The 15521-nt window shown below is 37.3% G+C and overlaps 1 protein-coding gene and 1 non-coding gene across 3 annotated transcripts in view; both read left to right on the top strand.

Moving 5' to 3' along the window:
* The window catches only part of LOC147578237 (uncharacterized), an 85675-nt gene extending 70639 nt beyond the window's left edge, over positions 1-15036 (top strand). For both annotated transcript variants that reach the window (XM_086717819.1, XM_086717818.1), the window contains 2 exons: positions 13481-13549; positions 13778-15036. In XM_086717819.1, the coding sequence (XP_086573945.1) occupies positions 13481-13524 (44 nt within the window). In that variant the 3' untranslated portion in view covers positions 13525-13549; positions 13778-15036. The remainder of the gene's footprint in view (positions 1-13480; positions 13550-13777) is intronic.
* TRNAQ-UUG (transfer RNA glutamine (anticodon UUG)) lies at positions 10776-10860 on the top strand. The gene has a single exon. It is a non-coding gene; the product is annotated as a tRNA-Gln (tRNA).
* Positions 15037-15521: the final 485 nt, after the last annotated feature.

Genomic DNA, 15521 nt, shown 5'->3' with positions numbered 1-15521 from the left:
TACCTGACGATGAGTGATATTGAACATCTTTTTATGTATCTGTTAGCCACCTGGATGACTTCTTTGGAAAGGTGTCTATACATGTCTCTGCCCATTTCTTTGCTGGAATATTTATTTTTTGGGGTGTTGAGTTTTATAATTTCTTTATATATTTTGGATACTAACCCTTTATCATATATGGCTTTTATAAATATCTTCTCCCATTCTGATGGTTGACTTTTAGTTTTGTTGATTATTTCCATTGCTGTGCAGAAGCTTTTTATTTTGATGAGGTCCCAATAGTTCCTTTTTGCTTTTGTTTCCCTTGCCTCCAGAAACATGCCTGGTAAGAAGTCATTATAGCCAAGGTCAAAGAGGTGGTTGCCTGTTTTCTCCTCTATGATTTTGATGGTTTCCTGTCTCACATTTAAATCTTTCATCCGTTGTGAGTTTGTTTTTTGTATGGTGTAAGAAAGTGGTCCAGGTTCATTCTTCTACATGTCGCTGTCCAATTTTCCCTGCACCATTTGCTGAAGAGACTGTCATTTTTCCATCGGATGTTCTTTTCTGCTTTGTTGAAGATTAATTGGCTATAGGTTTGTGGGTCCATTTCTGGGATCCCTATTCTGTTCCATTGATCTGTGTGTCTGTTTTTGTGCCAGTTCCATAGTGTTTTGATGATTCCAGCTCTGTAATACAACTCGAAGTCCAGAATTGTGATGCCTTCAGTTTTTCTTTTTCAAGGTTTCTTTGGCCATTCAGTGTCTTCTTTGGTTCCATACAAATATTAGAATTGTTTGTTCTAGATCTGTGAAGAATGCTGGTGTTATTTTCATTGGGATTGCATTGAATGTGTAGATTGCTGTGGCTACTATAGATATTTTAACAATATTTGTTCTTCCAACCCATGAACATGTGGCGTTTTTTCATTTCTTTGTGTCTTCTTCAATTTCTTTTATAAGCATTCTATATTTTTCCACATACAGATCTTTTGGTTAGGTTTATTCCTAAGTATCTTATGTGTTTGGGTACAATTGTAAATGGGATTGATTCTTTCATTTATCTTTCTGCTTCTTCATTATTGGTGTATAGAAATGCAGCTGATTTCTGTACATTGATTTTATATCCTGTAACTTTGCTGAATTTCTGTATCAGTTCTCGCAACTTTTTGGTGGAGTCTTTTGGGTTTTCTACATAGAGTATCTCCTTATCTCTCCTATTCTGGATGGCAGCCTTGCTGGGTAAGGAACTTTTGGCTGGAACTTTTGAATTCTCCTGAATTCAGCAAGGATGGACTACCATCTCCAGGGACAAAGGGGCAGGCTGGCACCATTTATCTTCCCCACCCCTCAGCATAAACCAACTTCAGTCAACAGCACAAAGCCAACACTGGCTGCCTCACTTGCTTATACCAAGTCTTGCCCTCCCTGTGCTCTGCTGGTACTGCGTTGCTCAGCCAAGTGTGCCTTAGGACCAGCATAGAAGGCCTCTCCCCCAGAAGACCAGCACAAACCCCTGCATGCACCACATCTACTACCATTGAGTTCTGCAAAGCTTCAGTTCTAGTGTAAATACCACTGGGTCTCTTTTAGCAAGCAGACTAGAGCACGTATAGTTAAAACTCGGCATGATCTGGCCAAAGTACAAACACTCCACACTGTTGGCAAGGAGAAACTCTGCAGAAGACTGACCTGGTGGATAGAGCAGCTGAAACCAGCAGCAGAGTACTTGCAGCACACACCAGAGACACTCCCCAAAGTGCCAGGCACTGGACATTATATGACCTCTTCTTCATAAGACCATTACTCTCAAGAGCAGGAAACATAACAGGCTTTTCTAACATATAGAAGACAGATGCCTAGATGAAATGCCTAGATGGAGGAATTCATCCCAAAAGAAAGAACAAGAAAAGGTCACAGCCAGGGATTGGATCAAAAAAGATATAATTAATATGCCTGATCCAGAATTTAAAGCAACAATTATAAGGATACTAGCTGAGCTTGAGAAAAGCATAGGAGACATGAGGGAGACCCTTACCACAGGGATAAAAGAGCTAAAAACCAATCAGGCCAAAATGAAAAATGTAGTAACCAAGATTTGAAATGAAGCAGATTAATGGCCACAAGGAAGGAAAAGCAGAGGAACAAGTAAGTGATATAGAGCATAGAATTATGGGCACAAATGAAGATGAACAAAAGAGCAAAGAAAAATCTTGGGTCATGAAAGAAGAGAGACAACTCAGTGACTCCATCAAACATACTAACATTCATATTATAGGAGTCCCAGAAGAAGAAAGGAAAGAGGGGCAAAAGGTTTATTTGGGGAAATTTATCTGAAAACTTCCCTAATCTGGGGAAGGAAATGGATATCCAAATCCAGGAAACAGATAACTCCCATTAAAATAAACAAAAACAGGCAAACACCAAGACATATTGTAGTAAAATTTGCAAAATAGATGAAGAAAAAATCCTAAAATCAGAAAAACTGAAGAAGTCCCTAAATTACAAGGGAACACCAATAAGGTTAGCAGCAGATGTCTCCACAGAAACTTGGCAAGCCAGAGGGTAGTGGCATAGTATGTTCAACATGCCAAATGGGAAAAAATCTGCAGCCAAGAATACTCTATCCAGCAAGACTATCATTTAGAATAGAAGGCGAGACAGAGTTTCCCAGACAAGTAAAAACGAAAGGAGTTCATGACTAGTAAACCAGTCTGGCAAGAAATGTTAAAGGGACTCTCTGAGCGGGACAGAAAGACCAAAATCGACAAAGATGAGAAAGGAACAGAGAAAACCTCTAAAAACCATGGCAAAGCAAGTAATAAAATGATACTAAATATGTATCAATAATTACTCTGAATATAAATGGACTAAACAATAAAAAGGCATAGGGTGTCAGAATGATAAAAAGAAAAAACAGATTCATCTATGCACTGCCTCTAAGATATTTATTTCAGACCTAAAGAGACCTGAAGATTGAAAGTGATGGGTAGAGAAACATTTATCATGGAAATGGACATCAAAAGAAAGCCAGAGTAGCAATACTTATATCAGACAGCATAGATTTTAAACCAAAGACTGTAACAGAGATGAAGAATGGCACTATATCATAATAAAGGGGACTATCCAACAAGATCTAATAATCATAAACATTTATGCCAACTTGGAAACAACCAAATGTATGAAACAATTAACAACAAACAAAGTAACTCTGATAATATTACAATAATAGTAGGGGACTTCAACACCACACTTAGTGCAATGGATAGATTAAGCAGAAAAACAACAGGGAAACAATGGATTTGAATGACACACTGTACCGGATAGACTTAACAGATATATTCAGAACATTTCATCCTAAAGCAGCAGAATACACATTCTTTTCAAAGCACATGGAACTTTCTTCAGAATAGATCACATACTAAGGTAACAAATAAGGCCTCCACAAATACAAAAAGATTGATATCATACCATGCATATTTTCTGACTACAACACTGTGAAATTAAGTTAACCACAAGAAAAAAAAATTGGAAAGACCACAAATACACGGAGGTTAAAGAACATCCAACTAAAGAATGAATGGGTCAACCAGGAAATCAGAGAAGAAATTTTAAAAAATACATAGAAACAAATGAAAGGAAAACACGACAGCCCAAAACATTTGGAATGCAGCAAAAGTGGTCTTAAGGGAGAAGTATATAGCAATACAAGCCTATCTCAAGAAGCAAGAATGTCTCAAATAAGCATGTAAACTTACACCTAAAGGAGCTGGAAAAAGAACAAATGAAACCTAAAGCAGCAGAGGAAAGGAAATAATAAAGATTAGAGAAAAATGATATAGAAGTGAAAATACAGTAGAACAGATCTAGGAATCCAGGAGCTGGTTCTTTGAAAAAAAATAATAAAATTGATAACCCCCTAACCAGATTTAACAAAAAGAAAAGTACCCAAATAAAATCACAAATGAGGGGAGAAATAACAAACTCACAGAAATACAAACAATGAGAATATTATGAAAAATTAAATGCCAACAAACTTGGCAATCTGCAAGAATTGGACAAATTCCTAGAAACTCCCAAAATACCAAAACTGAAACAGAAAGAAATAGAAAATTTGAACAGACTCATAACCAGCAAAGAAATTGAATCAGTAATAAAAAATCTCTGAATGAACAAAAGTTCAAGGCCAGATGACTTCCCAGGGGAATTTTACCAGACACTTAAAGAAGAGTTAATACCTATTCCCCTTGAAACTGTTTGAAAAAATAGAAATGTAAGAAAACTGCTAAACTCATCTATGAAGCCAGCATTACCTTGATTCCAAAACCAGACAAAGACCCCACTTAAAAGCAGAATTACAGGCCAATATCCTGTTAGCCATTTCTATGTCGTCTTCTCAAAAATGTCTTTTCAGGTCATTTGACCATTTGAGTGTTGGTTTCAGCTATTGAGTTGTATGAGTTCTTTGCCTATCATGGATATTAGCCCTTTAACAGATATATAATTTGCAGTTATTTTCTCTCATTGCATGGATTGCCTTTTCATTTTTGTGATTGTTTCCTTTGTTGTGCAGAAGCATTTTAGCTTGATATAATCCCAGTTGTTAATTTTTGCTTTTATTGCTTTACTTTTGATGTCATGTTCAAAAACTCATTGCCAAGACTATTTTCAAGGAGTTTTCTCCTATATTCTAGGAGTTTTGTGGTTTCAAGTCTTATGTTTAAGTTTATAATCTACTTTGAGTTAATTTTTGTAAGTGCTTTAAAATATTGATCTAATTTTATTCTTCCACATGTGGTTTTCCAGTTTTCCAAAACCATTTCTTGAATAGACTATCCTTTCCCAGTTGCATATTCTAAGCTTCCTTATCAAATACTAGTTGATTGTGTATGTACATATATAAGAGGGTTTATTTCTGTGCTATTTTGTTTCATTTGTCTATGTGCTATTTTTTTGCCAGTACTATACTGTTTTGATTACTATAGCTTTTACCATAGTTTCAAATGATGAAGTGTACTGACTAGCTTTTCTTTTCTTTCTTGGGATTGTTTTGACCCTTCAGGGTCTTCTGTGATTCCCCTACAAATTTTAGAATTGTTTTTTCTATTTTTGTAAAAAATGCCATTAGACTTTTGGTAGGAATTGCATTGAATCTAGATAGCTGTAGGTAATATGGACATTTAAACAATATTGACTCTTTTTGTCCATGAACATAGACTATCTTTCCATTTATTTGTGTTGTCTTCAATTTCCTTTATCAATGTCCTATAGTTTTCTGCACATAGATGTTTTACCTCCTTGTTTAAATTTATTCCTAAATAATTTATTGTTGTTGATGCTGTGGTAAATGATATTGCTTTCTTAATTTATTTTTCAGACATTTTGTTGTTAGTGTATAGAAACTCAAGTTATTTCTCTAGGTTAATTTTGTACCCTGCTACATTATTGAATTTATTTGTTCTAAAAGTGTTTTGGTGGAAAGCAGGAGGCATCACAATCCCAGACTTTAGCCTCTACTACAAAGCTGTAATCATCAAGACGGGATGGTATTGGCACAAAAACAGACACATAGACCAATGGAAGAGATTAGAAACCCCAGAACTAGACCCACAAACGTATGGCCAACTAATCTTTGTCAAAGCAGGAAAGAACATCCAATGGAAAAAAGAAAGTCTCTTTAACAAATGGTGCTGGGAGAACTGGACAGCAACATGCAGAAGGTTGAAACTAGACCACTTTCTCACACCATTCACAACAATAAACTCAAAATGGATAAACGACCTGAAATGTGAGACAGGAAACCATCAAAACCCTAGAGAAGAAAGCAGGAAAAGACCTCTCTGACCTCAGTCGTCGCAATTTCTTACTTGACACATCCCCAAAGGCAAGGGAATTAAAAGCAAAAATGAACTACTGGGACCTCATGAAGATAAAAAGCGTCTGCACTGCAAAGGAAACAACCAACAAAACTGAAAGGCAACCAACAGAATGGGAAAAGATATTTGCAAATGACATATTGGACAAAGGGCTAGTATCCAAAATCTATAAAGAGATCACCAAACTCCACACCTGAAAAACAAATAACCCAGTGAAGAAATGGGCAGAAGACATGAATAGACACTTCTCTAAAGAAGACATCCAGATGGCCAACAGGCACATGAAAAGATGCTCAACGTCGCTCCTCATCAGGGAAATACAAATCAAAACCACACTCAGATATCACTTCATGCCAGTCAGAGTGGCCAAAATGAACAAATCAGGAGACTATAGATGCTGGAGAGGATGTGGAGAAACAGGAACCCTCTTGCACTGTTGGTGGGAATGCATATTGGTGCAGCCACTCTGGAAAACAGTGTGGAGGTTCCTCAAAAAATTAAAAATAGACCTACCCTATGACCCAGCAGTAGTACTGCTAGGAATTTACCCAAGGGATACAGGAGTACTGATGCATAGGGGCACTTGTACCCCAATGTTTATAGCAGCACTCTCAACAATAGCCAAATTATGGAAAGAGCCTAAATGTCCATCAACTGATGAATGGATAAAGAAATTGTGGTTTATATACACAATGGAGTACTATGTGGCAATGAGAAAGAATGAAATATGGCCCTTTGTAGCAACGTGGATGGAACTGGAGAGTGTGATGCTAAGTGAAATAAGCCATACAGAGAAAGACAGATACCATATGTTTTCACTTTTATGTGGATCCTAAGAAACTTAACAGAAACCCATGGGGGAGGAGAAGGAAAAAAAAAAAAGAGGTTAGAGTGGGAGAGAGCCAAAGCATAAGAGACTCTTAAAAACTGAGAACAAACTGAGGGTTGATGGGGGGTGGGAGGGAGGGGGTGGGTGGGTGATGGGTATGGAGGAGGGCACCTTTTGGGATGAGCACTGGCTGTTGTATGGAAACCAATTTGACAATAAATTTCAAAAAAAATAAAAGTGTTTTGGTAGTCTTTAGGATTTTCCACATATAAGATCATATCATCTGCAAACAAAGACAGGTGCACTTCTTTATGATTTGTATGCCTTTTATTTCTCCTCCTCCTCCTTCCCCCTCCTCTTCCCCCTCCTCCTCCTTCCCCTCCTCTTCCCCTCCTTTCCCTCCTCTTCCCTCTGCTCCCCCTCTTCCTTCTCCTCTTCTTCCTGATTACTGCTCTGGCTAGAACTTCAAGTGCTATGTTAAATAGGGGTGATGAGAGTAGGTGTCCTTGTCTTGTTCCTGATCTTAGAAGAAAAGCTTTCAACCTTACACTGTTGAGTATAATGTTAGCTGTGGGTTTGTCATATATAGTTGTCCTTATAAGGTATTTTCCTTCTGTACCTAATTTGCTTAGGATTTTTATCATCAACTGATGTTGTATTTTGTCAAATACTTTTTCTGCATCTACTAAGGTAATCATATGATTTTTATCTTCCATTTATATTGTATATTAGATTAATTGATTTACATTTGTTGAGCCACCCTTGAAACCCAGTAATAAATCCCACCTGATCATGGTGTGGGAATATTTAGATGTGCTGTTGAAATCAATGTGATAATATTTTGTTGATAATTTTCTCATTGATGTTCATCAAGGATATTGATCTGTAAGGGATTTTTATATTATTGTAGTGTCTTTATCTGCCTTTGGTTTCAGAGTAGTATTAGCCTTGTAAAATAAATTTGGGAGTGTCTTCTCTTTTTCAAGTTTTGGAAAAGTTTGAGAAGGGTCAGTGTTAATTCTTTGAATAGTTGGTAGACTTCACAAGGGAAGCCATCTGGTCTTGGGTTTTACTTTGTTGGGTTGTTTTTTATTACTGATTCAATATTCTAACTCATTATTTGTCAGTTTATATTTCCTATTTCCTCATGATTCTGGTAGGTTTATGTTTCTAGAAATTCATTCATTTCTTGTAGTTTGTCCAATTTGTTAATATATAATTGTTCATAATAGTCTATTATCAACCTTTGTATTTCTGTGGTATTTATTATAACAACTCTTTCATTTGTAATTTTATTTATTTGAGTCCTCTATTTTTCTTGCCAAGTCTAGTTAAAGGTTTTTTAGTTTTGTTTATCTTTTAAAAGAAACAACCCTTTGTTTTATATTTTCTTTTCTCTATTTCATTTATTTCTGCTCTGAGCTTTGTTATTTTCTTCCTTCTTCTAATTTTGGGCTTAGTTTGTTCTTTTTCTAGTTCCTTGCAGTATAAAGTTAGATTGTTTGAGATCTTTTTTTAAATGTAGGCATTTATTGTTATAATTTTCCCTCTTACAACTGCTTTTGCTGCATGCCTTAAGTTTTGTTATGTTTTATTTTCTTTTTCCTTTGCCTCAAGATATTGTTTGGTTTTACTTTTGATTGCTTTGATCTGTTGTTCAGGAGCATATTGTTTAATTTCTACATATTTGCGATTTTTTTAGGTTGTGGTCAGAAGAGACACTCAATCTTTTTAAATTTTCTGAAACTTGTGTTTTGACCTAACACATGATCCTAACACATGATCTACTCTTGAGAATATTCTTTGTGCACTTAATGCTCTGTCTAAATCTGTTAGGTCCAGTTCATCTAAAGTATAGGTCAAATCTAACACTTCCTTATTGATATTCTGTCTGGATGACCTATCCATTGTTGAAAGTGAAGTATTGAAGTCCTCTACTATTCTCATGTTATTGTTTATTTCTCTTCCGATGTAAGTTGTTACTTAATATATTTAGATTCTCTGATGTTGGGCGCATGTATATGTACAATCAATATAATCTCTTGGTGAATTGACATCTTTATCATTATATAATGAGATACCTTGTCACCTATTACAGATTCTCATTTAAAATCTATTTTGTCTGATAGAAGTATAACTATGGCTGCTCTGTTTTGGTTTGCATTTGTATAGAATACTTTTTTCCAATCCTTCATTATGAGCCTATTGTGTCCTTAAAATTAAGTGAGTCTCTTGTTTTCAGGATACTGTTGGGTATTGTTTTTTAAATCCACTGAGCTACTCTTTAACTTTGATTGGAGAAGTTAACCCATTTACACTTACAGTAATTTTTGATAGTGAAGCTCTTTCTAATACCAACTTACTGTTTTCTGGCTGTCTGTAGTTCTTTTGTTCCTATCATCCTGTCTCATTTTCTTTCTATTTGCACTGATGATTTTTCATAGTGGTATCCTTTTTTTTAAGTTTATTTATTTATCTTGAGAGAGAGAGTGTGTGCACAGGGAAGGGGCAGAGAGGGAGACAATCTGCACTGTCAGCACAGAGCCCAACATGGAGCTTGATCCCACAAACTATGAAATCATGACCTGAGCCAAAATCAGGAGTTAGGTGCTTACCCCACTGAGCCACCGAGCACCCCCATAGTGGTATGCTTTGATTCCCTTCTCTTTATCTTGTATCTATAATAGATTTTTTTCCTGTGTGGTTACCTGAGTCTTACATAAACATTTATAGTTATAACAGTTTAAGTTGATAGCAAGTTAACTTCAATCACATACAAAAACTCTACCCTTCTCTCCTTCTCCCAGTGTTTTTGTTTTTGATATCACAGTTTGCATCTTCTTATATTGTGTATCCATTAAAAATTGTAGCTATAGCTGTTTCAGTACTTTTGTACTTTAGTGAAGTGTACTAGAGTTAAGTGATTAACATATCGTCATATTATAGCATTGGAGTATTCCCATTTTGACTATATACTTACCCTCATCAGTGTGTTTTATAGTTTCATGTTTTTATGTTACTGATAGCTTCCGATCATTTCAGGTTAAAGGACTTCTTTCAGCATTTCCTGAAATGTGGATCTGGTGGTGATAACTCCTTTAACTTTTGTTTTCTGGATAGTCTTTATTTTCTTTTATTTCTGATATCTTTCCTAAATAAAATATTCTTGGTTGGCAGTTTTTTTTAATTAATTAATTATCAGTTTAAATATATCCTCCCATTCTCTTCTGGCCTGTATGATTTCTGCTGAGAATTCCACTAGTAGCTTTATGGGAGTTCTCTTGTAAGTGACAATCTTTTCTCTTGCTACCTTCAATATTCTCTTTGTCTTTGATTTTTTTAAAGTTTATTTGTTTTTTGTTTTTGTTTTGAGAGAGACAGAGACAGCATGATTGAGGGAGAGGCAGAGAAAAATGTAGAGAAAGAATCCCAACTAGGCTCCTCACTGCCAGCACAGAGCCTGATGTAGGGCTCAAACTCATGAAACTGTGAGATCACGATCTGAGCTCAAATCAAGAATCAGACGCTTAACCAAATAAGCCACACAGGTGCCCCTCTTTGATTTTTGACAGTTGTATTATAATGTGTGTTGGAGAAGATCTCTTTGATTGAATTTGGGAACCTATAAGCTTCATGAATTTGAATGGCCAAATTTCTCACCACTTTTGGGAAATTCTCAGCTCTTATTTAAATAAGCCTTTTGCTCATTTCTTCCACTCTTCCCCTTCTGAGACTCCAATAATGCAGTTTCCCTTAACAACATCCATAAGTCCCATAGGCTTTCTTCACTTCTTTTCACTTTTTAAACTGTTTTTGCTTCTGACTGGATAGTTTCAAATGTTTTCTAGTTCACTGATTCTTCTGTTTGGTCCAGTTTGCTGTTGAAGCTCTCTATTAAACTCTTTAGTTCAGTCTTTGTATTCTTCACTTCTAGAATTCTGTTTGGTTCTTTTTTTATGTTCTCTTTTTGCTTTTTATTGTTTGTTTTCTATCTCATTTTGCTCTTTTATTGTTTTCCTGATATAGTTAAGTTGTATATCTATGTTCTTTTGTAGCCCTCTGATCATCTTTAAAAAAATTATTTTGAGGGGCGCCTGGGTGGCTCAGTCGGTTGAGCGTCTGACTTTGGCTCAGGTCATGATCTCATGGTTTGTGGGTTCGAGCCCCACATCAGGCTCTGTGCTGACAGCTTAGAACCTGGAGCCGGCTTCAAATTCTGTGTCTCCCTCTCTTTCTGCTCCTCCCCCGCTCATGCTCTGTCCCTCTCTCCTTCAAAGATTAAAAAAAAAATTAAAATAATTATTTTGAATTGTTTGTCAGGCAATTTATGTATTTCTATTTCTTTGGGGTCAGTTACTAGAAGTTGACTGTGTTCTTTTAGGGATGGTGTGTTTCCCTGACTTTTGTAATGCCTTTATCTTTACATATCTTTACATACCTCCACATATTTGAAGAAGCATTCACCTCTACCATACTTTAGGGACTGACTTCAGTAAAGAAAGACCTTCACCTGTGGGTGGGGGCACAATAGAGAGTGCTGTAGGTAGTGACCCCAGGTAGTGATAGAGGGTGCCACATGCAGAAGTGTGTGCTGGCTCCTAGACTGGGGTAGATGTGATGTCTCATTGACTCAGGCTGCTGGAATCCACAACATCAACAAATACGTGGTTCTTCATAAGTTCTGTGGGGGGGTCTGCAGTAGCTACAAGTGTTGCTTGTATCCTTAGTGTTGCCTCCTGATCTAGCTGCTATAGGCCATAGCAGGTGGGGGTTATAGTTGGAGTTGTCTTATGCACACACTCAGCTGTGTAGTGGCAGGAGTAGTTGCAGACATACATGAATTGGCAAGGTGTTGGGCAAGGAGCAAGGGCTGAGGTCAACTTCAGTCACACTTGCAGCTATGGGGGCTCTGGCTGTGGGTGTGCACTTCTGTGGCTACTGGGTCTTGCCACAGGTGTGCATGTGGCAGTGGAAGTTGGTAATTGGAGTCAAGTTGGATTAGTGCAGGTGCACAGCTGCATGGGTTAGCTGTATTTGAGCACAGCAATACAGGCCAGTGACAGGAGATGGGACCAGTCTGGGTCCACAAACAGCTATGTAGGCCGTGGCTGTTGGCATTTGCTCCTGTGGATCCAGGGTCTTGCCATGGGTATGCACATGGCAATATAGTCTGGTGATGGCAGTCAGGCGAGTGACATGTATAGCTGTATAGTTGCACAACTGGAAGGGCTAGTCTCAAATGTGCCCATGGTGGTAGGGTCAGCTGTCATGGTCTAGGCTGACATCTTGCCATCACAGAGACTATGGGCTACCAGTGTGGTTCATGGGATCTAGTGGGAATGGGGGAAGGGATCCAAGAGGGATTTGGGCAGCTAGAATTTGCAAATGCAAAAATCTATGGGGTGAAAACTCTGAGTCAAAAATGGTGGGGGTGTTTGAGGTAGCTGTGCTAGACATTGGTTTCTTCAGCAACACAACCTGCTGAGGTCCTTTGCCGAGCAGGCCACTGGGAACCCTTTGTGGCTCATACTAGTAGCCTCTGCCCATTCCCATACATATTGGGAATTTTGGTAAACCATTTTTTCCCTATGAGCCTCAGCCTTATAAGTTTCATGTCTTGCCAACACACAACAGAGGCTACATTTCCTTAGCAGGGATCTATTCAAAATGATATAGAAGTGGAGAAACAGTAACCCTCTTGCACAGTTGGTGGGAATGCAAACTGGTGTGGCTGCTCTGGAAAACAGTGTGGAGGTTCCTCAAAAAATTAAAAATAGAACTACCCTAGAACTCAGAAATAGCACTACTAGGAATTTATCCAAAGGATACAGGAGTGCTGATTCATATGGGCACATTAACCCCAATGTTTATAGCAGTGCTTTCAACAATAACTAAATTGTGAAAAGAGCCCAAATGTCCATCAACTAATGAATGGATAAAGAAGATGTGGTATATGTATACAAGGGAATACTATTCGGTGATCAAAAAGAATGAAATCTTGCCATTTGCAATAATGTGGATGGAACTAGAATGTATTATGCTAAGTGAAATAAGTCAAAGAAAGACAAATATATGATTTCACTCATATGTGGAACTTGAGAAATTTAACAGAAGACCATGGGGGAAGGGAAGGGGAAAAATAGTTACAAACAGAGAGGGAGGCAAACCGTGAGGAACTCTAAATGCAAAGAACAAACTGAGGGTTGATGGGGGGACACAGGGTGGGGGAGGAATGGTTGATGGGTATTGAGGAAAGCACTTGTTGGGAGGAGCACTGGGTGTTGTATGTGAGTGATGAATCACAGGAATCTACCCCCAGAGCCAAGAGCACACTGTATACACTGTATGTTAGCTAATTTGACAATAAATTATATTAAAAAACAAACAAAAACCCAAAATGATATAGGAATAGTGAAACAGCTGTCAATACACTTCTTCTGCAGGAGGAAAGTTAGCCGTAGTTCTTGCAGCAGTCCACACAACCATACAGGAGCTAGTTTCTCTGTCTCCCCAGGTATCAGCTCATGTGTGAAAAAATAAGACTCACATTGAGTTAAGAATCATCCTGGTTTTCAAAACTCATGCCCCTCCAAAGCATATACCTCCTGTTAGAGATGTCACTTTTTTGCTCCAGATAGTGAAAAATTGTTTTTCTCTTTTTTTTCCCTTAATAAGTCTTGCTAGAAGAGTCATTGTTTTATTAAACTTCTGGCTTTGTCTATTTTCTCTATTATGTGTCTGTTTTCTGTTCACTGATTGTTGCTCTTTATCATTGCCTTTCTTCTATTTTTCTTTAGATTTAATTGGCTTTCTTTCTCCTTTTCTGAATGTGGAATTGTAGACTTCACTTTCTTCTCTTAAAACAGGTATGTTTAAAGCTTTACATTTTCCTCCTAAACTATGCTTAAATGTGTCTCCCAAATTTCGAAATTGTTTTTATTATTAAACTTAAAATAGTTTCTACTTTCACTGTGAGTTCTTCTTTGAACTAGTGGTCATTTGCAATATGTTGCTTAATTTTGAAATGTTTATACTTTTTATTTTTTTTAAGTTTGAATTAAATTCCAGTTGACTAACATACAGTGTAATATTAGTTTCAGGTGTACAATATGGTGATGCTGCACTTCCATACAACACCCAGTCCTCAACATAAGTGTGCACCTTAATCCCCATCACCTATTTCACCCATCCCTACACCACCTCCCCACTGGTAACCATCATTTTGTTGTCTATAGTTAAGAGTCTGTTTCTTGGGTTTTTTTTTCGCTCTCTCTCCCCACCTTTACTCTTTTGTCTCTTAAATTTCATATATGTGTGACACCATATGGTATTTGTCTCTCTCTGACTTTCACTTAGTATAATAGTCTCTCACTCCATCCATGTCACTGCAAATGGGAAAATGTCATTCTTTTTTACAGTTGAGTAATATTCCACTGTGTATATAGACAACAACTTCTTTATCCATTCATCAGTTCCTGAACACTCGGGCTGTTTCCATAATTTGACTCTTGGAAATAATGTTGCTGTAAGCATTGAAGTTCATGTATCCCTTTGAATTAGTATTTTTGTGTGCTTTTATATTTCCTTAAGCAGTCCACTATATTTTTTTCAAGTTTTTATTTAAATTCTAGTTAGTTAACATAGAGTGTTATATTAGTTTCAGGAGTAGAATTAAAAAGTTGTCTCATTGTCATTGATTTGTAGCTTAATTTCACACACAGACAGGCTGGAAACATATCAACAAAATCAGCCGGTGTATGTTCATATATAATGACTCTCTCTCTACTGGAATGTGACTAATGTCCTATGCTGTCATCTACTGACAACTGATGGGAATGCAAGCATATTTTTTTATTATTGGAGTAAAATTTGTAAAGAACATAAGTTTCAGGTGTACAGCATTAAAATTCAATACCTGTATACACTACAAAGTGATCACCACAAAAAGTCTAGTTACCATCTATTACCATAAATATACCCCCTTTACCCATTTTGCCCACCCTCAACACAGTTCCCCTCTGGTAATCATCAAGCAGTTCTCTGTATCTGAGTTTGTTTTTATATTATTTGTCTTTTATTTGGGTTTTTTTTAGACTCCATACATTAATGAAATCATGTGGTATTTGTCCTCCATCTGACTTATTTCACTTAGTTTAATACCCTCAAGGCCCATCCGTTTATACAGAATGAACTTCTTATGCTGCCATTCTGAACCCCTCTCCCTGGAGTGCAAACATTTCTTAAATGATTTCAAGTAATCAACTTTTTAAAAAACTTAAGCCAAGAGACTATGAACAAAACTTTTTTGAGTGACTAAGACTGCTTTCAGACTGAATAAAACCCCTAATATGCTGATGGTATATGAAAAAAATTCTTTTACTGAAAAGAGTGAAAAACTATTATTTTTGTTATCTGATGTAAACTTACACTTGATCCCTAGGCTACAAAGATCTATGGGAACTTTAAAAACTAATTGGCTGGTTCTGCCCTGCAGCCAGGCTGCAGGCCTGTGAGGCTCCTCACTGCCGCAGGTAAGATTTACTTGAGATTTATGTAAGTAGGGGGCTCCTGTTCTGATGTAGGTGGAGTGGTTGAGCTGGAGACTTGAGAGCATGGCTCCCAACGAGGCTGTCTGCTGCCCAAGAAGAGTCGTGGTGGGAGCTGGTGTGTGAAATCCAACATGGTGGAGAAGTAGGGGGACTTGAAGTTCCCTCGTCCCTCAAACACAGCAGTCTAGAGGCCAGAGGACTTTGACTTCCAAGAGTCTGGGCTGCAGAGTGACAGAGATGTCTCCAGGGGCCGATGGGGACAACCTGGTAGGCTATATGTGCATGATTG

The sequence above is a fragment of the Puma concolor genome, chromosome C1 (assembly GCF_028749965.1).
Source record: "Puma concolor isolate L17-30 chromosome C1, mPumCon1.1.hap2, whole genome shotgun sequence".
NCBI lineage: Eukaryota > Metazoa > Chordata > Mammalia > Carnivora > Felidae > Puma > Puma concolor.
This window is presented reverse-complemented; position numbering and strand designations above follow the sequence as displayed.